Source organism: Oryza brachyantha, chromosome 1 (genome assembly GCF_000231095.2).
Source record: "Oryza brachyantha chromosome 1, ObraRS2, whole genome shotgun sequence".
Lineage (NCBI taxonomy): Eukaryota > Viridiplantae > Streptophyta > Magnoliopsida > Poales > Poaceae > Oryza > Oryza brachyantha.
In genome coordinates, this window is record NC_023163.2 from 16595218 (window position 1) to 16620019 (window position 24802).

General features: G+C 35.9%; 1 protein-coding gene and 1 pseudogene across 1 annotated transcript; both read left to right on the forward strand.

The window, feature by feature from the left end:
- Positions 1–1590: 1590 nt before the first annotated feature.
- On the forward strand, positions 1591–15463 carry LOC102710936 (anthocyanin regulatory Lc protein-like). Its single transcript, XM_040525014.1, has 9 exons — positions 1591–1603; positions 1790–1963; positions 4292–4552; positions 7158–7254; positions 8792–8806; positions 8926–8982; positions 12669–13265; positions 13895–14347; positions 15395–15463. The coding sequence occupies exons 2-9, from the start codon at positions 1806–1808 to the stop codon at positions 15461–15463; spliced, it is 1707 nt and encodes a 568-aa protein (XP_040380948.1). The 5' UTR covers positions 1591–1603; positions 1790–1805.
- Positions 15464–19966: 4503 nt separating this feature from the next.
- Positions 19967–24419, forward strand: LOC102715522 (annotated as a pseudogene).
- Positions 24420–24802: the final 383 nt, after the last annotated feature.

The window sequence follows — 24802 nt, forward strand, 5'->3', positions numbered from 1 at the left end:
AAGGATGAGGTGCATACAGGCATATGTAATTGATCCTCTCTGTCGCAAGTGGGCCTCTTAACACACCTGCGTGCAAAAATAGGACTATTCTTGTAGGTGGGTAGCTTAACTGGTCTACATGCAAAAAACAGTTTTTACGGGCGGGTTTTTACTAGTCACCCCCTAAACAATTTTTCCGGACATGTCATTTTTCAGTCCACTTGTATATACAAAGAGAGTGTCTAGAAAGATTTGTAGTAGTGAATGTATGTCGTCAAACCTTGAAATCTTATTTTATTACTATCTCCATCCTAAAATATAAGAATTTTAAAGTTGGGCATGAATATTAAGAAATACGTAGAATTAAATAGGAAAATTATTGATATTGACTGAGCGAAGAAATTAGGTAGGTTGACGAGGAAAGGTTATAATTGGTTCAAAAAAGAACTTAGGTAGATAAGCAGTTATATTTTAATATAAATTTTAAATACTAAAGTTATCCTATTTTGGAATGGAGGGAGTAGAATAAATGCACAACAATAATAATTAATATGCATATGTGATAATAATAAATTTAAGACGGTAAACACTTCCCTGTAGTTATATTTCTATAAATAGATGAATATAAAAAATAATAAGTTCGTTTTGGATTCCTAATGGTGCCTCGTCATATAAACTACAGTTTCGTTCTTAATTCCTGTTGTACAAACAGGTTGCGCAGAACAGTGTACATATAAACGGAGCAGCACGCCGATGGCCTCATTGTTTTGCTCTTTATAAACATAAGCGAAATCACTTATTAACGATTAAAGAATAATTTATAAATAAAACTTTTACATAGATGTTCTTAGTAATCTAAAAGAAAGTATTAAAAACAAATTACGATGAAAAATCTCAATATCTACTCCAAATTTAAGTTTTAAAATTTAAATATTGGCTTATAAGCGTAAGCATAAACGAAAAGACGAGCGGGTTTTAGGCTATGGTGGTGTTTAGATTGAGAAAATTTTTGGGAAAGTGTCACGTCAAATGTTTGATCGAATGTCGGAAGGGGTTTTCGGACACGAATGAAAAAACAAATTTCATGGTTAGCCTGGAAACCGCGAGACGAATCTTTTGAGCCTAATTAATCTGTCATTAGCACATGTTGGTTACTGTAGCACTTATGGCTAATCATGGACTAATTAGGCTCAAAAGATTCGTCTCAAGATTTCTTCCATAACCGTGCAATTAGTTTTTTGGTTCATCTATATTTAGTGCTTTATTTGTTCAAAAATTCGATGTGATGTTTTTGAAAAAAAAATTAAGAACTAAACAAGGCCTATATATACAACCGGACAGGTAGACGGCCAGCTGCATGTTATCTGCGTTTCAATTTGTTCTAGCTTTCATTGGTTTCTGGTTCTTCTCCGTCTGTATCTTATCAGCTAGCTAGCCATATCAATCTCTAGGTTTCCAGGTCACTATTGCTTTATCTTGCTTATTATTCCCTCTACTTTCTGGGTTGGTTTTGTTAAGTTCTTCATCTTCTTTCATGCATGAATATGAATCAAAAACTTATAGTTAATTATCTTAATTACAGCGTCTTGATTGCCCATCATCTCCTTGCTTTGTACTACTGCAGGTAGCCGCAGGAATGTTTTTTCTATAGTATAGTTAATTGGTTATATATATATATATATCCTTGACGCATGCAAATATATATTACGTATATATATGTGTGTGTGGAGGTAAATTTTTAGGATCGATGAATGTGCTGTACGTGCATAAATATTTAATTATTGGTTGATCTGCTGCTTTTGTTAATTAGGTACATGTGGTGATCGATGATGGGGTCTGCTCCTAATTCAGTAGTTGAGGGGGAAGAAGAAGAAGAAGCCCTAGAGCCAGGGACGATGCGATTCAGGAAACAGCTTGCTGCTGCCGTGAGGAGCATCAGTTGGAGTTACGCCATCTTTTGGTCCATTTCAACGTCTCGTCCAGGGTACGTAATTAATTATATATTAACTGGTTATATATGCCAATGGAGCATCTTCTAAGCTAATTAATTAATCCCCATCAGATAGTACTACTGCGAAATATATATAGGTAACCACATGCAGCCATATAAACGATTTTGCAGCTGGTCGATCGTCCTTGCCGGTAAACTGAAGGACTGCGAAAAATCGAGTATTTCCATGTACTGATTTTTTTTACCGTACACTCAAATAATTGTGAGCCGTTCGTTGCTTTAGATCCAAGGGCTTTGATTGTATTATACTGTACCGGTAGCAGGTATAGTAGAAATTTTATATGGGTAAAATGGAAACTAAAATATATAACACTGGGATAAATTATTTGTGTGTCATGTCATATTAAAATAGATAAATTGGTAAATATATATTACCAAAGTTTCATATAAAATTTTTAATATGCTTATTAAAAATATATAGTTTGATCTAAATTTACCACATTCTACTGCTAGTAATGCGAGGTACCATAACATTGCCCTAAAAATAACCTTGTATCAAATCCTAGAGAGGTAAGAATAAATTTCTATATTAATAAAAAGTATAGAGATTTTCACATAAATTAATTTACCAGGAGAAAGATAAAATCATAACCATCTAATTTATTTAACGGTTATAATCCTAGGAATACAGGATCAGTTTCAATTGATATACACATTATGGTTATCAGTAATTAATATGTAGAGTCCAGCTTAGGGCCCCTTTGACCTATGGAAAAAACAGAGAAAATTTGTAGGATTCCAGTCTTATAGGAAAAGTTCCTAAGCAATCCTTTGAATCAAATGATTGATTTGCATCCTTTCCTATGAAATATGCAATCCCATATATCAGATTTTTGGAGTAAAATAATCATAAGGCTCTACCTCACGTTTTCTTCTTCTTATGACTGAATTTCTGTTTTTCTCCTCAACTGATATTTTAAAAACTTTCCAATGTTTATCATTCAAATAGGTATTTGGAACATAGGCATCTTATTAGTGTATTTTTACTATTCTTGTGTTTTCACAATACCACGTTTTAAAGAAGACATAAGTCAATAATATAGAGGTTTGCATGCATGGTCCGAATCATATGTACATGATCAAACATGAAAACTCAACACTTATATATATACACACATGCACACAAATTAAAAATTACTGAAGATAAATCATTAAAACCTGTTGCCCATGCATACACCACGGTAGCTGAATATGAATATATACACACACATACATATATACATAAATATAGTACTTGTTTCGTATTTAAATATACGATGCTTTGACTTTTGTAAATTTGACCGTTTATCTTATTCGATGTTTTTAAGAAGCACCATTTATTTTGTTGTGATTGTTTTATTCCTAAAAGTAATTTAAGCACATTATATATTTTTAAATATTTACACTAAATTTTTAAATAAGATAAATGATAAAAAATCGAGTTTAAAAGTTAAAAATATCATAAATTAAATGGGAGTGGATTTTTAAACTCTCGAGGAGGTGTCTCCTTATCTATTGCATGCTATCCAAATAGTCATCAAAAAATTTGAAAAAAATTATGGAGATAGATTAATATGAGATATATCACTATACAAACATTCAAGTTCAAATATTACTTCTATAATCCATAACAAAAATAACAATATGACTATGGGTATACATATACTATTGATAGTTTAATTTGTTATTTTTGTTATGGATTGTAGAAGTCATATTTAAACTTGCATGTTTGTGTACTGATATATTTCATATTAATCTATATTTATAAATTTTTTGATGACTATTTAGATAGCATGAAATAGACAAGGGGACATCTCTCTCAAGAGTTTAGAATACTTCCCGAAGAAAAGGTTCAGTTAATCTATTTGGACCATGCGTATTGAAGAAATTAACGAGAGGCCGGGCATGCGCCGATCACCCTCGATGGTTTAAAATGTTCTTCTTAATTTTTCGCCCTCAACATACCCAATAATACTACATCGATCTCCTGATATATTAATTGAATATATATTAGTATCTCTCTCTCTAATACGTAGTATTACACTAGCTCCCATGTATACTCCCTATGTGTTAAAAAGAAGATATTCCTAAAATCCCAATGCAATAATAACAATAAGAAGAAAATACCAAAATACTCCAACAAATATATATAAAATTATAGGTTGGTGGCTATGTAAAAAGACCGGCATTAAAAAAGAGGTAATTAAGAGCGTGGAAGCTGACTTACTTTTAAACAAATTTTGAATTTTAGAAGCAAATATATATACACACACGAACGAGCTCGAGATTCATATGCATGATGAAATTGACTGTTGTACGTAGGGTTCTGACATGGAATGACGGGTTCTACAACGGCGAGACGAAGACGAGGAAGATAACAAGGTCAACGATGGAGCTCACGGCTGAGCAGCTCGTCCTGCAAAGGAGCGAGCAACTGAGAGAACTGTACAACGCTCTCCTCTCCGGCGACGGCGGCCGTGGCCGTGGGAGGAGGCCCATCACCGCCTTGTCACCGGAGGATCTCGGGGACGTCGAATGGTACTACGTCATCTGCATGACGTACGCCTTCAGGCCTGGACAATGGTACCTATATACCTACGTAACATCTAGCTTATCTCTTTTTTGATAACTTCTGTTTAAAGATATAGCAATAAGAGCAAGTATGTATATACAATGTCTTTAAATACACTATGCTTCCGCCTCTAGAGCACGGTGCGAAGAAAGTGAAACAGCATCTATACGATGTTACAGGTGTTGGTTCACATAAAATGGTGTGCACCTCTACTTCAGATGTCAATCATATTTAAAAACTGTCACCTATAAAGGGACCCAAACGATCCAAAGACAACTTTTTGTTCAGTGGGCCTGCTTGGGGTCATTGGTGCTACATACTACTTGGTAGCGGCTACGTATTTGGCATCTAAGAGCATCCCCAACAGCTCATCTATCCCATCCTCTATCCTGAAAATAGAGGATAGAGACTATAAATTGAGCTCTAACAGAACGGCTATCTTATCATCTATTTTTAGATGTCATCCATATTAGAAGAGATTAGAAGAGAGCACATTTATATTTAGATGATATCTTTTCATCCTCCAAAGAGATATAGAGGATGTCCTATATGGATGATCTAGTGAGGCAAAGAGATATGAAGGATGAAACTAGTTTAGATGATCATCCAAATGAAGATATGGATGACCAAATATAGATAAGTTGTTGGGGATGCTCTAAGCTAGGTTTGCATCTGACAATAGCTAGAGGTTTTGCAACAGTGATAATCTCTATATGTCAGGTAACTTATAGGATGAACAGAGAAATGAAGGGGAAAAAAATCATCCTCTCATGTGAGATACAGTTTCTTGACGAGGTAGAAAATACTCCCTTGGTTTTAAAATATAAGATAAATTTTGTTTTGTTATTTGTTATTATACTTTTGTATTACATAAATAATACCCTAACGAAGTAATTGCTGGTCAATATCCTGTTCCAACCAAACAAAATATGTATTATATTTTAAAACGGTTGGAGTACCTCTATTATTAAATTAATTTGCTTTAACTAGCCGTAGAGAGCTTTCATTAATTCACTGCAGTCTCTAAATTAATTAATGCACATACTATGATGCAGGTTACGTCCGTACGAGAACAATTAAGAATAATGTTGTGGCATATAGTACTATATACTTGATTAGTGGAGAAACTAAACTTGGAATCTTAATGCCTGTTTAGTTCCTAAAATTTTTTACTAAAAACATCATATCAAATCTTTAAACATCTAAGTAAAGTATTAAATATATATGAACATTAAAACTAATTACATGGTTATGGGGAAATCGTGAGATGACTCTTTTGAGCCTAATTAATACATGATTAGCCATAAATACTACAGTAACTAACATATGCAAATGACGGATTAATTAGACTCAAAAAATTTGTCACGTAGTTTTCAGACGGAATCTAAAATTTATTTTGTAATTAGACGTGTTTAATATTTCAAGTGTGACGATACGCGTCGATACATGTGTCGCAAAATTTTTTGCGAACCGAAAGCAGCCTTAATTTTGTCTCTGCATGCATGCATGCTTCCAATTACTTTATTTTGAAAAGCTGCAACTTAACTATTTGGTCAAACCTATTACATACTACACCACTGCAAACATTAGTTCAAAACTACAACAATACATTATAGTAAACTATTTTCAATGCAACTTTAACCTCTTGTGTGTACTACATAGGGGCCGAGTTGCAACTGCATGAGTTTATGTGGATGTGACAGATGGGCCCGACTCTGGATTACTTATAATTGATATCAATGTGTAATATCCATTGTAATGCCGTCTATCTTTACTTGTAACAGATTAAACATTTAACACAAAAAGCTTAGCTGATATAGATCAATATATATATCTCCTTGATTTATCTTGACAAAGATATATACTTTTTACGGGGTAAAATTAAATGTGTTAGTGGTACATGAACTTATGAGTGCGGTGTAATGCTACATGTGCTCACTACAGACAACCAATAATATTATAGACAGATTCTGTAGAGAAAAACATATTAATATAGGATACAATATAGTGAATAAAAAACAATGGAAGAACAAAATAAATACACAAGACATAGAGATTATTTTCATATATATATACAGTGCATTATGCCCTTCTCATGTGTGCGTATGATATATATATATATATATATATATATATATATATATATATATATATATATATATATATATATATATATATATATATATATATATATATATATATATATATATATACATGTTTGTGCATTGAAATAAGCGTTTTACAGTCGCATATATCCCATATTAGGCCGCGTTCGTGAGAGGTGTGGATAAGTTAACTTATTCGGCACGGAAAACGTAGCAATAGATTAATAAATGATTAATTAATTATTATTTTTTAAAAAATATAAAATATATTAATATGATTTTTTAAAATAACTTTCTATAATTTTTTTAAAAATACGTCATTTAATAGTTCGGGAAGCGTGTACGCGGAAAACAAAGAAGATAAGTTAACTTAACTGCAGGGCCGAACGCGGCCTTAGTAAGTTTATATGCTACCAATGAAATCTACTATAGTCTACAGTAATGAATTGTTGTCGTTAATCATGTGCTGGTTTGCATGGATATACTACATATCACATGCATGCACTGTCAGTTTGCCAGGTAAAAGCTTTGCAAGCAATGGATGTGCCTGGCTGTGCAACGCTCAGTGTGCTGACAGCAAAACCTTCCCACGCAAACTCTTAGCAAAGGTACGCATGCCCATACAATTAGTAAGTTAATTGGATGCATATCATTAGTTTATTTATGGTTTTGAAGTATACCATTATATTATTGACCTATTTGAAATCATACCATTATAATTTAGCGGGTATATGAGATATGCCACTAATTTGGATCTTTGAATGAAGTGAAATGTTTCTTTTGGACAAAAATACCCCCTCTTCGTTCGTCCACTTGTTTTAGCATATTCCCCTTCCTCCCGGCTTATCCTTTTCAGAAGTTAATTCACATAATAGCTTAATTAAGAACAGAACAATCTCATTTTGGGCAAAAACGATGCCATAGAGCAGAACCACTAAAGTGAGCAACTACGGTTGTGTTCTCTCGTTATATGAAATTAAGTTTATGTGATTTTCATGGTACAAACAATGGAATTAACTATTTCAAAATTAAAGTAGTTCTACTTTAAAAATACGAGATGATTAATTTCTATGTAAAAATCTTATGTAAAAAATACACATTTAGCGCTAGGGCAGTTTGGAAAGGATATATAGGGACAAAAATCAAAGAAATAATCCACCAAATTAAAATGAACGCAGCCGCGCGCACATGGATCTACTTGCTGAGTGAGCGAGCTAGCGCCGTCGTGTGCACCATCCGGCCAGAAGACGATGCGATGGACGGACACCATCGATCGATCATTCACGGGGCCGGAGATGATGAGGAGCAGCAGGCCGAGGTGGACGTCTCCGGCCCGCTCGAATAAAGCTGCACCATCACCAACTCCTGGCTGATGCTCGATCGATCGTCGTTGTCGACGCCGGCATCGATCATGTCTGCCCGGCCGGCCGGCCGGCCACCGGCGTCGGCCTAGCTCCGTCGTGCAACACGTACGTTCGACTCGATCGATCTTCTACCACTGAGATCCGTCGATCGGCGGCCGGGCTGTGGCCATGATCAGCGCGCGGGCTGGACTGGTACGTACGTTGAAGTAGACCGGCCGGCCGGCGCGCGCGGAGAGCGACGGCGGAATATGTCCCTCTTCGAGATGTTGACCAGCTGCATGCATGCGCCGTACGTCACCTCCTTGCTCCGGGGAGATGCATGCATGGGGAGAAGAAGACGACGATCGGGGTGTATATATATATATATATATATATGGTCTAGCTAGAAAACCATTTTTAGTTTGACGTTTTACCAGCATAAATAGTGGCACATCTCAAATACTATCTTATCTCCGTTTCATATTAAGACTCTCTAGCCTAGGCAAAATTCATCAATTAATGTATATATATAATTTATATATATATATATATGTCTAGCATATATATAAATTTAAATAAGACTAAAAAATCTTACATTATGAAACGGAGGAAGTACTTGCTACATTATTATAACATGGTTACAAATAGGTAAATAGCTATGATATATTATAAAATCATTAAAGCTATAATGATATGTATCTAATTAACCCTACTTTAATTAACAAAAGCAGTTCTTTCATGGCATATTTGAGATCTAACTTATTTTCTCTTTTGACCAATAATTTGCTATGCACGCATGTAGAGCGCTTCTATTCAGGTACGTACGTATTGTACATATGCTCTCGTCATGCAAACTGATATACGTACGTCCATATAGATATATTATTTCTGACTTCATCGGCTAATGAAATGAATTAATCGTGATCGGTTTTACAGACAATTGTCTGCATTCCATTCATGAATGGCGTTCTTGAGCTTGGGACCACTGATCCAGTAAGTATTACTCCCTCCATCCCTAAATATTTAACGTCGTTAATTTTTTTTATATACGTTTGACTATTCATCTTATTCAAAAAATTACATAATTATTAATTATTTTTATATCATTTTATTTATTGTTAAATATACTTTTATGCATATATATAGCTTTACATACTTTATAAAAAATTAAATAAAACGAACGGTTAAATATGTGTTAAAAAGTCAACGGTGTCAGAGACGGATGGAATGATAGTAGAGATATATAATACATATGTATGATTATGTAATATAGTACTACATCATCTTAAAATATAGGAATTTTTAGAATTAGACATGGTATCAAGAAAGTAATTGGAACTAAACGAGGGAAGACTTTAATCAGTTAAAAAGAGAAAATATGTAGAGAATAAATAGATAAGTATGTTATTATTAGTTTACAAAAGAATATTGTAGCTATATAGAGAAGTTTTTGTATTTGGAGACGCGAGAGGTTGATTGTTTGGTTTTTTTTAATGAAAAAGTCAAACGAAATATTTGCAAATGAAAAATAATTTGTAAATAAAAAATTATACACATTTTTATCCGACTAAAAGCTAATGCAAGAAAATAAACTTTGGTGAAAAACTCTAAAATCAACTCTAAATTTAAAGTTAAAAATTTAAAATTTAATTAAACAGAAGTGAAAATACGGGGTCAGAGGGTTTACTCAGGCAGGCCTTCGTTAGTACATGTAATTGTCCGGAGTTTTTTTTTTTTTTGGCAGTTGTGTCCGGAGGTCAGGGTGCAACCGTGCAATCACTGCCCACACTTGGTGATGCATTCATGGTAATGATAGGACTAGATTGAGTACTAGCGCTAGTAGCTAGTACATTTCACGAACCGCTAATTCATGCCGGTCCGTATGTTCAGGATAGACGATGGACCAGAGCCTTAAAAGATTTTCACCCAATTTTTTTCGCTTTCCATTTACTTATAAGCCAAACTTTAATTTTTTAAGCTTAAATTTAAAGTTGATTTTGGAGGTTTTTCTTCATAGTTTATTGGCTTTCAGATCGCCACTTATATAAAAGTTTTATTCACAAATTATGTTTCGTTTACAGATATGTCAGTTTGGCTTTTTTTCCCTAAAAAATGAAAAGATGACCCCTTTTATGTTCCAATCCAAATTCCAATCTTGTATTTCTTCATTAATTTAGTTGGGAATACAAGAGTGTGTATAGAATACTAACCAATCAATATATCTAACTAGAAATATACATAGAATAATCAGAACAAAAACCGGAAGAACAGAAAATTCACGTGTAAAAGCAAGTAGCGGGTTCATTTCATATATAGCTACTTAAAAAAAATCTCGAATAAAGAACCAGAAATCACGCTCCATTTCAATGAATGGTACTTGAATAGTATTTAACTAGAAGAAAATCAAGAACTTTGAAACAAGAATGGCATGAATATGGTCATACGTGAAGTATGAAATTGAGAATACACAATCAAGCTGTGTGGAATCGCATGAATAATAACATGGTATAACAAGACTAAACATTGAAAATCATTCCACTCATCACAAGCAAACAAGTTCATCCATGAACTTGTCTTAACCTTCATAATAAACATCATCAATGATGACCACCAAAACCCTCCAAACCTAATGAACAAAAAATATTTCAACCCCATCTTTTGGCTTTTGCTTGTGCTTTTCTACCTTAAATATGAAGTAGGTTTTCTCATCGAAGTTTATTTTACAGCCTTGACTTTTGAATCATTATGAATACGTATATAAAAAAACTTATTTATAAATTATTTTTGTTTGCAAATAAGTCGTTTGACTTTTTCTTTTAGAAAACCAAAAGCCTACTCTCATTTACTTACTGTTTTGTAAACTGTAATCCACTTAACTAAATATAGCAACAAATACCACTTTAGACACCTAGTGAAACTGTCTGCAACTTTTAACATATAGTAAAAAAGAATAGAACAATGCCTCAATCATTGACACTAGACTATTGAAGGGGCATGAGGTTAGGGTACGTACAGCGACACGAGGGATGACAGCGAAAGTGGAGCAAATCCAATGGATGCCCACCCCTGATCTATCTCCTATTATTTCCCTAATGTGAGTTGCTATATTCAAAAAATAATAGGCTGAAAGCTAATGGCCTAGATTAATGTAGCCACCGCAAATTTAACTAAAACTAACTTAAAAAAATATAACTCAATTTTACATGACTCGATGTAGGGACTGATTTAAATTGAGGTTAGAGGGTTATTCACTCCTCCTATCTTGTACATGCCCCCCCCCCCCCAAACTTAGGAGGGGCTTGATGACTTACAACACTCACTCTAGATCCGCTCTTGATCCAATGAATTCTATATTTCTAAAATCTCGCCTTACCAATCAGAACAATGATCTAAAATTTTCACATTTAATTATTTAAAAGTAAAACATGAGTTGTTTTAAAGAAATATTTAATCACATTTAATCCACCTAGATAATATAAAGAAATATTGAGTTGTTTTAAGTAGTTTCTGTACTCCTAAAAAAGGAGTAGGGTTGTGGTGGGTGCCACCCACCCCATCAACTCTATGTTTTCTTAAAAAAATAAATGTGAGACCTACATACTCTCTTTAATTTTTTATATGATGTCGTTAACTTTTATGTTCACGTTTGATCATTCATCTTATTAAAAAAATATAATTATTAATTATTTTGTTATAATTTGATTTATTATTACAGAAACTTTAAAAAATATATAATTATTAATTATTTGTTATAATTTGATTTATTGTTATAGGAACTTTAAGTATGACATATAATTTTGCATATTTGGATAAAATTTTTAAATAATACAAATGATCAAATATAGATCCAAAAGTCAACATCATCATATAAAAAAAATAGAGGGAATGAGTATCATTTATCACCACTAATGACAACCGTGTACTAATAGGTTCACATGTTAGTAATAAAACATATGTAGCAATTAAGAGATGACATGTGTGAAAAATAATTTAATAACATGCAAATCATATTATTTTAATAAAATATTATTGCAACGCATGGGCAATATATACTAGTATGGTTACAGTGAGTACAGAATATTGTAAAGGTTCATGTGCACGGATGAAATTATTAGGTAGTTCAAATAATTTGAATAGTTGTTTTCTATAAAAACTAAAGGATACGGTCAAATAGGATAGATGGCCCTCAGCCCGGTTCTTTTCAGCTTAATTATTCATCGGATCATTGTGAACGGGCTATTTGTTCCACGCTTCAAACAGTCCATTTTTTCCCCAAAATACTTCATTCCACTGCGTGCAATGCTTAAATGAGCACTTTCTAAGATATTTATTTTGTTTGGAAAAATACCATAGGAATGGCTTCTACAACAATATATTAAATTAAAAGTAATGTGCAATTAATATACATCGAGTGTCATTACAATTTTGTCTATCTATATATGGTTTCATGTGTACAGAGTGGCTACTGTTTAAGCTGTTTGTTAATTAAGTTTTTTCTTAAACTTATGATTCATGTGTACCTACCATCAAATCGATAATCCGCAGCAACAATCTGCTCAATATATATCTAAATTCTTAATCCATTAGAATATCTTTTATTGTTTTTGCTGGGAAAAAAACCAGTAGAATTTTTTTTCAATTACTCATATGGATTAATTGAGTTATATCCATTTCCAAAGGTGTCGGAGGAACCAAACGTGGTGAACAGAATCGCCACATCTTTCTGGGAGCTTCAGCTTCCGGCAACCTCGTCGGACGCCAGCGCCGTACTGTTCGACGACCTCGTCCACAGCGCCGTCCTCGAAGATATGCTCCCAGGCCCAGCGACAGCAGCAGAGATCGGCGACGGCGCCGCCGCCGACCTCGAGCAAACCGCCATGGAGATCGACGAGATGATCTACAGCCTGATCGGCGACTGCCAGGAGGACGGCCTGGACGACGCCGACATCTTCGTCGTGCCCTCGCTCGTCGAGGACGACAACAACGGCGGCGGCGGCGGCGGCTGGCTCCTGCGCCGCGTTGCTGCCTCTCCCGCGTCGTGCTTCGTGGCTTGGAAGAGAACGGGCTCGGACGAGGAGGAGGCGGCGGTGGTCGCCGGGGAGTCGCCGGGACAGAAGTTGCTGAAGAAAGCCGTGGGCGGCGGCGCGTGGATGAAGAACAATGGCCGTGGCCCAGGTAATAGCATGAAGAACCATGTCGTGTCGGAGAGAAGGCGGCGGGAGAAGCTCAACGAGATGTTCCTCATTCTCAAATCACTCATCCCGTCCATCAACAAGGTAATAATAATTATATTTATAGTACGTATAATTAATCTAGTAAAACATAATATCTATGTTTCACAATTAATGGTTTTAATTTTAATATATGGATGTTAATAAAGCTAGACATATATATGTGGATGTGTCTTCATGGCCGATGAGCTTGATTTGGCGCGTCAGCGAGCTAGCCAGGATAGATGGAAACGTTGGTTTTAATTTGGAGCTTTATCATGTGTTCTAACCGGTGAAACATGGTTTATGTGTTTTGACTGGTGAAAACGTTATGCACCTCTTTCCTTTCATCCCCTAGCTAGTTTAATTGTAGCAGGTTTATGTGTGCTCCTTGGGGTGTCATGATCCCCGCCCTTTGTTCAATCTTCTATATATGTAATCTATGCGTTCCGTTTTAGGTTACAAGATGTTTTGGTTTTTAGTACATTTATTTATAGACCAATGTATATGTTTTATCTGTGATATATTGACAAACTAATAGCACAAAATGAATGTAAAGGTCTAGTTATTTTAATTAGTCTCTCATTTTTGCACAGTTTAAGCAATCGTAGACCAAACTATTAGAGCGCAGAAGGTTAATTTCTTTATTTTTCGCTGTTCATCCTACAGACAGATCGATCGAACTGTGGTTTCAGGTGGACAAGGCATCCATCCTTGCGGAGACGATAGCCTACCTCAAGGAGCTGGAGAGGAGGGTGCAGGAGCTCGAGTCCAGCAGACAAGGCGTGCCCCGAGACGAACCTGACATCGCCGGGAACAAGAAGCAGGCCTCTGCAGGGGCCAAGGCCAAGAGGAAGAAGCCGCCGTCTTCAGAGGTCGCCGGCGCCGGCGGCGGAGCAGCGAGAGAGCACCACCACCACAGCTGGGTGGTGCACTCCGAGGAGGAGGAGGAGGGGGCGGCGACCGCGAGCGACGTGCATGTGATGATCGTGACGGAGAAGGAGCAGCTGCAGGTGGAGGTGCGGTGCCGGTGGAAGGAGCTGGTGATGACGCGGGTCTTCGACGCCATCAAGAGCCTCCGCCTCGACGTCCTCTCGGTGCAGGCCTCCGCGCCGGACGGTCTCCTTCGACTCAACATACGAGCCAAGGTTTCTCTCTCTCTCTCAATTAATTACTACTCTCTCGACTAACTTTTTATATTGCTTAAATTCATACGGATACTAACGAATCTATACATATATACATTATAGAGTTTTAGGCAAGACCTGAAAGTCTTACAATAATATGAAACGGAGGTGGCTTTATTTTTTTGTGTCCAGTGTTTAACCATCCATCTTATTTAAAAAAATTTAAAAAATGTCATGCCTAGAGTACTATTCTTCTTTATCATTTAATAACCATAAAAATATTAATCGTAAAAAATTTTAAATAAGACGAAGAGTCAAATATTATATAAAAACTAAAAAAGAAACTTATTTTGAGACGGAAAGAGTACGCGCAAGAGATAGCAATCACATAGGAAAAAGGTGGCTGGAATAAAGACATGTAGTGCCATAGTTTTAGCAAAACTGTAATTGGTGTTCATGTTTCTTATATACCCCATGCATACATTCATAAAATAAGAACTTCATTTTTTTTGTTTTGCATTTTTTATAAAGTTGGTAAACTGCAACTAACTTTAATCACTTGATTTTTTTGTATCAATTCAAAAGATATAGGGCATGCTTGGCTTGTTGGCAAAATAAACCTTAAAATTTTGGCATAACTAAAATTTGTTAAGGCAATAGACCAAACCTGCTCTAACCATTTCAGAAACTTCTCTCAAAACAACAGCAAAATTTGGTAAAAATTTAAACCAAATATAGTTTCTTACCTGATCTATCAATCTTCAGTAATGTCAGATTTTGACTTTACTAAAATTTATTAAGGTTTGTTTTGGCAATAAACCAAAATATATCCATAGTTTCACAAGTGTAACATTGTGAAATTTTTCCTTATACTAACAAATTTTGTTAGGTTGTTTTCTTCACGTCCTCAAAACTTATTTTTAAACAATATTTATTACAATAATAATTATGATAAAACTAACTTAGTTATGTTGAATTTTTTTTAATTTTAAAACGACAATAATGACCTGAAAGAGTATATACATGGAGCCTTCATTTGTTGATGTAGCTGTGTTGGAATTGTTGCAGTATGCCAGTTCTGCAGCCGTGCCGCCTGGGGTGATCAGCGAAGCTCTCCGGACAGCCGTAGGCAACTAGTGTTCGAGAGCGTCGGCACATCAAGAAAAAAATAATGTTCCTAGAATACGAAAACAGGATCGGTCTGCGTTGAAAATAATGCTGGAATCAGGAGTTCAGAACTAATCCAAGAGGGTTGTTGTTCTTCATTTGTTCCATGGACAATACACCCTCCAGTCCTTAAAAAAATTAACTTCTGAAAATAAATCTATGATAATTGAGTGTCTCGACACCCCTATGTTTACCTAGATTTCCTTGTTTTCACGTGCACGCTTCCTGAACGACTAAACTGTGTATTTTTTATTAAAAAAATCTATAGAAAAAAGTTGCTTTAAAAATCATATTAATCTATTTTATATTTTTTTATAATTAACTAATTAATTATATCTATACTATTATAAAAAAATAATAATTCGGTCGAGAATTTTATGTCCGTGCGTTATGATGACGTTAGTAGCAGCAGCAATGTGATCCCCCTCCGACGTTCCCGCAGCGCCCACGACCACCCCCGCCAGGTCGGGCGCGCTCGTGCCTCCGGTGCGGCCCAATCAAGCAGAGAGCCCACTAGGCTTCTTTCGCACGCAACACGTAGCTTGAAGAAGTCTCATCTCCGACGACCACGAGACCGTCTCCGCACGATCCATAGGAGAAAAAAAAAATCAGCTCCACCAAGAATCCAACGTCATCTCCGCAGCTGAAAATTAGCGAGGCAGTTCCTTTTTTTTTTCACTTCATTCACGTACGATTTCAGTCCATGTCTGTCGTCTCTCTGATAAATAACATGGGAAAGGAGGCTGGATTGATTGATCCGATCGGTCTATATTTCTCTCTTTTTTATTTCTTAAATAGAGGATATTAACAATGGTCCAAATTTATTCGATCACTATCAATTCATTCAGACTCCAATTAATACAAACTTAAAATCTATTTCGTATTACTCGATGAACCCTATGCGTCCACGGTCTCTGATCGATGATTTGAGAAATGGTATAAAAGTTAAATTTTTTTACACCTCCTATTAATTGTTGTAAAAAAATCTTATTTGAACAGCGGGGTATTACAGCTTAGCTACAATATCTTGATGAAACGACGATGCCGATCATGTCTTTCTTAACTTTGGTCTTCTCTTCTGTTTATGCTTTTATGATGTATTTTATCTGCTTTAGAATTTCACACTAAATAGTTGAATTCTTTATAAAATAAAATAATAATAGTTTTCATCCATTTTCATCCCTATATTTGGAACTATCTACTACCTTCGTCCCATAATAACCTTATTTTTCGTTTTTCCGTGTCCAACGTTTGACCATTCGTCTTATTTGAAATTTTTTGCGATTAATATTTTTATTATTACTAGATGATAAAATATGAATAGTACTTTATACATGACTAATTTTTTAAATTTTTTTTAAGATTTTGTACAAAATTTTTAAATAAAACAAATGGTCAAACGTTGAACACGAAAAAACGAAAAATGAGATTATTATGGGACAAAGGTAGTATTTTCAATGTTGACAAAAATTCAAGCTCGGATATAAAATCAAAAAGAGGCATTATATGCCAGCTATAATCTTTAAAGGTCAATCGAGCATTTTTATAATTTTTTGACTTTTGTTTAAACCTGTTGTAACGCAGGGCATTTTGCTAATAATCTAAAATGTAGTTTTTCTATTTTTTTTCAGCATTGTATTGAAGTTGATACGAAATATTTGAATTCATAATTTGAAAATTTTCCAACCATTTCTAAAAATAAAGTAAAATAATATTACCGTGTATGCATGTTTTTATCCCTATATTTAGAGGTTGTTTGGTCCCTCACACTGCCATTTTCCATTTTGGGAAAATTCAAGTTTAACACAAAATCACACAGGGATCTTGGGGCCAATTATAATGTTGAAATAAGTATTGATCAATCGAGCACTTTTGTAATTTAAGCCCATTGCAATGCAGGGGCATTTTGCTAGTATACTAATATATTAATAATTTTCTGCTACGGACAACTACCTTCTTTTTACCCAGCCGATTAGCCGAACATGGCTCAGGTCTTTCTCGGAGAAATAGAGGTATGTCCGTATGTATAATAACGTCACATGACATATATATGTTTATGTTACCTCTTAACGTGTTACCAAGATACCATATAATATATTGTTATATATAATTAAACATTGAGAGAGATATGTTTATGTTTATAAGTCTAATTTTGAATTTTTTAAATTTAAATTTAGAGTTAATTTGGGAGCTTATAATAACGCGCAAGTGGGGTGCTAATTAGCGTTCTGTACTGCCAACTTGATTTTTTTTACATAAAGCTGTGCATTACTCTACGTGTCCATGCACATTGACACATTGTAGGCTTGGTGACAACGTGATCCCGGTTGTTGAGTTTTTTTTTTTTTGGCTACGAAATACACCCCTGCATGACAAATGGATAGTAATTTGTGCTCAACAAACATTGGGTTTGGAAAACGTGTGTTGTAACAGAAATATTACAATTAAGAACAATAAATCGTGATCAACGTAAAGTTCATTTATAATAAGAATAGCAAATTTTACATAGCGGTGGTCATTTCTACAACAAATAAAGATAGTAACACACCAAACCCTGTTATGCCATTGAACGAGGAGCTTACAATTGAGAATAGAAAATTATGCTTAACATATAGTTGATTTATAATCAAGAATAATAAATTGTGTAAACATAATTAAATAAGAGGTTTATAAGTATAATAGAAATATTATACTTATAAACATAATTAAATTGTGTAACAGAAATTGTGTAACATATAGTTGCTATTCTTATTATAAACATAATTAAATTGTGTAACAGAAATATTACAATTAAGAACAATAAATCGTGATCAACGTAAAGTTCATTTATAATAAGAATAGCAAATTTTACATAGCGGTGGTCATTTCTACAACAAATAAAGATAGTAACACACCAAACCCTGTTATGCCATTGAACGAGGAGCTTACAATTGAGAATAGAAAATTATGCTTAACATATAGTTGATTTATAATCAAGAATAATAAATTGTGTAAACATAATTAAATAAGAGGTTTATAAGTATAATACAATTTAAAATACCATGTCGGTGTTTTTGGAACCAAAAGCACCGAACCAGTGGTTTGAGGCATAGAAGAACCTGGGCACGCCCACTCCTTGGAAGGGTCAGTAGTTATGCTACCCAGCCCAACCCTCTCAAGCTCCATCTCGAATAGGTCATGCCAGAGTCTAGAAGTCAAGCCGATCAATCAGGAGGTCACCGCTGTCTAACAGGGATCGTCCCATCCCTTGGATAGGTCAGGCTACCCCGCCTAATACCCCGACGATCGGGCGCCTCTCGTCATGCCAAGGGATGTGTCTCCCCTGGGGGTTGTGCACCCTGACCACAACGCTAGCCGGGTACCCCCAAACCCAATGTCGTAGACGTATGACATCATACTATGCCGACAATAAGACATACGAACGAAAATGTTACAGAATCAGGCAAGGCCCAATAATAAATGATGGAAGCATCTTCAATTTTTGTAATAGTATACGGATTCACTTAAGATACTTGGTTGTTCCCTTGGACGAAAAAGGCTTCATTTTCCCCCTAAATTTAAACAAGTACATTTAGATTCACGTAGAAAATTAAATAAATGTTGGACAGAAATCGTAAATATCATCCCCATCTCTATTGTACTACCTCCTCGTCCTAAAATACAATAGCATATGTCATTCAAAATTTATTGTAAAATATAACAACTTGTACACCACATTTAGAATTTTTCTATAATGTAACAACTTCTACGCCAGCACTTTTCGGCACCCCATTATAAACATTCATCACCATAGTTTTCTAACCAAGATTTATATGGATACTAATAAATCTAGACACATATATAAACTATATAAACGAATCCATAGATAAATCTATGCAAGGTTAAACTGCATTCCCATTGTATTTTAATAGATGACGACGTTAAATTTTTGTTACACGTTTGCCCGTTTGTTTTATTAAAAAGATTTATATAATTATGATTAGATTTATTTTTATAACAGTCAAATGTATAAAAAAGTAAACATCATCATAGATACCGATGGATTATTAGAGTATGAAAAGGGAGGAGAATAGCGAATTGTAATAAGGTAATGTTTAGTTTTCAAAAACATCACATAGAATTTTTAAACACCTAAATAAAACATTAAATATAAATGAACATTAAAACTAATTACACGGTTAGGGAAGAAAGCGTGAGACGAATCTTTTGAGCCTAATTAATACATGATTAGCCAATAGCTATAAGTGCTACGGTAACCAACATGTGCTAATGATGGATTAATTAGACTTAAAAGATTTGTCTCCGGAATCTGCAATTTGTTTTGTAATTAAACTACGTTTAATACTTCAAATATATGACTGTACGCGTCGATGTTTAATAATTCAAATATGTGATCGTACGCATCGATGTTTAATATATATGTGACACAGTACGTGTCGATATGACCCAAATAAAAAAAATTCTAACTGAACGGGGCCTTAACACTAACCAGCACTCTGTTTTCACTCCACCTAAACAAACACTCCGTTGACTTCAAGCATCTCTAGCACTCTCTCCACAGGTAGTAGTGGCATACACATTTTACTCTAAGATCTGAATCAAGAAGCACAGGCACCAGCCATGGCGGAGGGCGTGGTAGGACTGCTGATCGGCAAGCTCGGTGCAGCCCTAGGGAAGGAGGCAGCAACCAATGGCGCGTCGCTGCTCTGCCAAGAAGCCTCTGCTCTCAAGGCCCTCTTTGCCCAGATCAGGGACGTCAAGGACGAGCTGGAGAGCATGGAGGCCTTCCTCCATGGAGCCGAGCGGTTCAAGGACATCGACGAGACCACCGGGATCTACGTCAGGAAGATCCGACTGCTGGCCTTCGAGATCGAGGACGCTGTCGACGAGTTCACCTACAAGCTGGAGGACAAGCACGGGGGATTCGCCGCCAAGACGAAGAAAAGGATCAAGCATCTGAGGACATGGCGCCGCCTCGCGCGCAGGCTGCAAGACATCAAGAGAAGGCTGGAGAATGCTGACAGGAGGAAGCTTCGCTATGACCTCAGCCTGGGTGGGATTGGAAACGATGGTGGGAGCAGCGGTCGCTCGAAATCTCCTGAACAATCTTTTCAGTTTGCGAGGGAAGAGGATCTTGTGGGGATTGAGAAGAACAGGGAGGTGCTGATGCAGTGGATGGTGGGGGATTCCGGGAGAGGGTGTAGGGTTGCAACAGTTTGGGGGATGGGAGGTGTGGGGAAGACCACTCTGGTTTCCCATGTGTTCAAGACTGTCAGATTGGGTTTTGATGTTTCTGGATTGGTGACTGTCACAAACAGCTACCAATTGGATGACCTGCTGAAGAAGATCTCCGGCGAATTGGAGGTTCCGATTGACGACGACACGACGCTGCCAGCGTTGCAAGCCTAGTTGAGAGAATTCATAACCATCTGCAAGGCAAAAGGTACATCTTGGTTCTGGATGATGTTTGGCATCCAGATGTTTGGTTTAAGATAAGAAATGTGTTTCCTACTGAAAGCACTGGCCGGTTTATTTTCACCACTAGAATGCAGGAAGTAGCATTGCTAGCAACTAAAAATTGTACGATTGAACTGGCACCATTAGATGTACATTGTTCATGGCAACTGTTCTGCAAAGAAGCATTTTGGAACACTGAGAACAGAACATGCCCTGAGGAACTAGAAGATATAGCTTGGATGTTTGTAGAGAAGTGTGCTGGCTTGCCCATTGCTATCGCATGCATAGGCCGCTTATTATCCTGCAAACACCCGACATACTCTGAATGGCAAGATGTGTACAAGGAGTTAGAGCTTCAGCTCACTAACAATGTGATCCTTGATGTTAATATTGTTCTAAAAGTCAGCCTGGAAGATCTTCAGCGTAATTTGAAGAACTGTTTCTTGCACTGCACAATATTTCCAGAAGGTTATGTATTCAACAGAAAAAGGTTAATCAGACATTGGATAGCGGCTGGATACATTCAAGAGATAGGTAGCAAAACAGTAGAGGAAGTGGCAGAGGGCTACTTAAATGAACTAGTAAACAAAAGCCTATTACAGGTGGTCAAGCGCAATCTATGTGGTCGAGTGCGCTGGTGCCGAATGCATGATATAATCTGTTTACTTGCCCTTGCAAAATCAAAAGAGGAATGTTTTTGTGAAGTTTACAAGGGCTCTGAAGCATGTTCAATTGAGAACACACGTCGTTTATCAATCCAAAATGCAAGTATTGAACACATTTCTGGATCTAGTGCACCATGTCTCCGATCCCTCCATTTTTTCAATAGTCATCTGAGAACTGATTCACTGAAGGCTTTCCTCATATCATTCAATTTTCTGTCAACATTGGATCTTCAGGGCATTTCAATAAAGAGGCTACCTAAGATTGTTTTTGACTTGTTTAATCTGCGGTTCTTGGGTCTTCGCCAAACAGATATCGAATATCTCCCAAAAGAATTGGGTAGGTTACAGAACTTGGAAGTCCTGGATGCTTATAATTCTAAGCTATCGATTCTTCCTGTGGAAGTGGCCACACTTCGGAAATTGAAATATTTATATGTGGTAAGAGTTTCAAAGGAATCTTTTGACAGAGTTCTTGCTTTTGGCGGGATTCAGGTACCATTGGGTATCTGTAATTTGATTGACCTACTAGCCCTGCAATTTATTGAAGCTACCACTGAGATTCTGTGTCAAATTGGATGTTTAACCAAGTTAACAACCTTTTCAATCGGTAAAGTTAGAACTGAACATTGTGCAGATTTGTGTGATGCAATCATGAGTGACTCATCTTGTTCATCTTACAATTGGTTCAGCTGATGAGAAAGAAGTAATACAGTTAGAAACACTTTGTTTACCTTCTACTATTTCAAATATTGAACTAATTGGCCAGCTAAGCGAGAAATCTATATCACGGTTGAATTCAGCCAGTTCACACCTCCGTTTAAAATTGTGCTTCTCCAAACTCAATGAAGACTCTTCTGCATGCCTCTTGAATTTGCACAACTTAGTTGAGCTTCATCTTTTAAAGGCTTATGACGGAAAGGAGCTAACCTTCTCTGCAACATCATTTCCGAAACTGAAACTACTATCAGTACAGGATGCTCCAAATCTCAGAAAAATTGCAATCCAGCACGGTGCATTACAAAATCTTGTTGAACTATTCATAGAAGACTGTTCAGAATTAAGGGATGTTCCTGATGGCATCGAGCATGTGAGAACCCTTGAGTACATAAAACTTAAATGTTCAGATGAGCTCAGGAGGAAGCTTCAGATAAAAGGAAAATCGAAGGAATGCAACGAAGATACAATGAAGATCAGCCATGTCAAATGGGTCGAGATTGTTTAGGATAAATGATCTAGAACAAATGGGGTGAGCTGAACAAAGCAAACATGTGAGAAAAGATTAGGTCAGTACTCAGTACAAGTGTTCTGTATGCACGAATCAGGTACATCTCCTGAAACTTAACCATCATTGTTTTTTAGTAAACACCTAATAAATATTCTGTACTTATAATCCCCTGCAAAAATTATAATTCAGAACCTGATGTCCATTCTCTGAGCATTGAGAGTTTTACATCCTCTGACAATTGAGCATAGGATGCCGAGCCTCTCAAGAGTTCACAGCGAACATTGGAAACATGAGGTCAGTAACTGATTAACAAACCATCAAGCATCCCCAGTATGCCTTCCTTTTTCTTTCTAAATGAAAATTCATATATGGTCGCTTGGCTGGGGTTTTCGAGCGATTTTCATCACTCAACAGTAAAATCATTTTGAGTCTTAGGTCTTTGAGCTATGAAATCCATATTTGGTCTTTAGCTTTCCTGATCAGGAGTAGAGAGAGAGAGCACCACCACAGCTGGCTGCTCTCCGAGTGACGTGCATTAGGATGAAATCAAATGATTGCAAGCCTACGTGAAAGAGGAGGTAGCAATCACATATGAAAAAAGTGACTGGAATAAAGACATGTAGTGCCATAATATTAGCAAAACTGTAATCTGTAATTGGTGTTCATGTTCTTGCTTACATACCCCCATACATTTATAAAAAAAGCGCCATTTTTTGTTTTTCATCTTTTAAAGTTGGTAAACTATAACTAACTTTAATCACTTGATTCTTTTGTATAAATTCATAAGATATAGGACATGCTTGGCTTGTTGGCAAAATAAACCTTAAAATTTTGCCATAACTAAAATTTTGGTAAGGCAATAGAACAAACCTGCTCTAACCATTATAGCATTACTAGAATTGTGTAATTCCAGAAACTTCTCTTAAAACGACACCGAAATTTGGTGAAATTTGAAACCAAATATATTTTTACCTGGGTTATCAATCTTCGGTAATGTCAAATTTTGACTTTACTAAAATTTAGTAAGGTTTGAATATATCCATAGTTTCACAAGTGTAGTATTGTGAAAGTTTTTCTTATACTAACAAATTTGGCTATGTTGTTTTCTTCACATCCTCAAAACTCATTTTTAAACAATAATTATTACGATACTAATCATGATAAAACTAACTTAAGCTATGTTCGCATTCTAAAACAACAATAATGACCTGAAAGAGTATATAAACGGAGCTTTCATTTGTTGATGTAGTTGTGTTGGTACTGTTGCAGTATTGCCAGTTCTGCCGCCTGGGATGATCGGCGAAGCTCTCCGGACAGCCGTGGGCAACTAGTGTTCGAGAGCGCTGGCACATCAAAAGATAATATGTTCCTCGAATATGCATTGAAAATAATGCTGGAATCAGAAAGTCAGAACTACTCCAAGAGGATCATTGTGTTCCATGTACAATATGTGTAATAACGGGTCACATCCGTTTATCTTATCTTTTACAGTGTTATGGAGATACCATATAATATATTGTTATATATAATTAAAGATAGGGAGTTATAGCTTGTGGAGGGTTCATGTCTTTTAAGGGATATACAACACAATAATATTTTTTTAAAATTAATGCGGAACTTTTAAAAATATATTAACCGTAGCCCTAGAAAACAGAACGGAAATAGTAGTTTCTAAGGGCAAAAAAATGCGTGTTCTTTTCATGGCAGAATGGGCCCAAAACACATTTCCCCTGGCAGAATGCACCTACCACAAGAGTAAATTTAGTGTCACTGCCCGTCTAATATTTTCTTTTATTCACGGTGTGACTTTCAGACCTGTGCTTTGCACCTAAATTGGGCCAACCCCCCACCCCACTCCAAGCAGGCTAGTTAAGGGCATGGTTGGTACAGTTCCACTCCAATATTTTTAACTCTGCTTTAATTTTTTCCTGCCAAACGCATCCAACTCTAGAAATTTCAAAT

Excerpts from the sequence above, each read along its gene's own strand:
- LOC102710936 (XM_040525014.1), top strand. The coding sequence starts at position 1,806 with ATGATGGGGTCTGCTCCTAATTCAGTAGTTGAGGGGGAAGAAGAAGAA. Across the intron at positions 1,964-4,291 it reads ATTTCAACGTCTCGTCCAGG|GGTTCTGACATGGAATGACG; the intron begins GTACGTAATTAA and ends TGTTGTACGTAG. Across the intron at positions 4,553-7,157 it reads GCCTTCAGGCCTGGACAATG|TTTGCCAGGTAAAAGCTTTG; the intron begins GTACCTATATAC and ends ATGCACTGTCAG.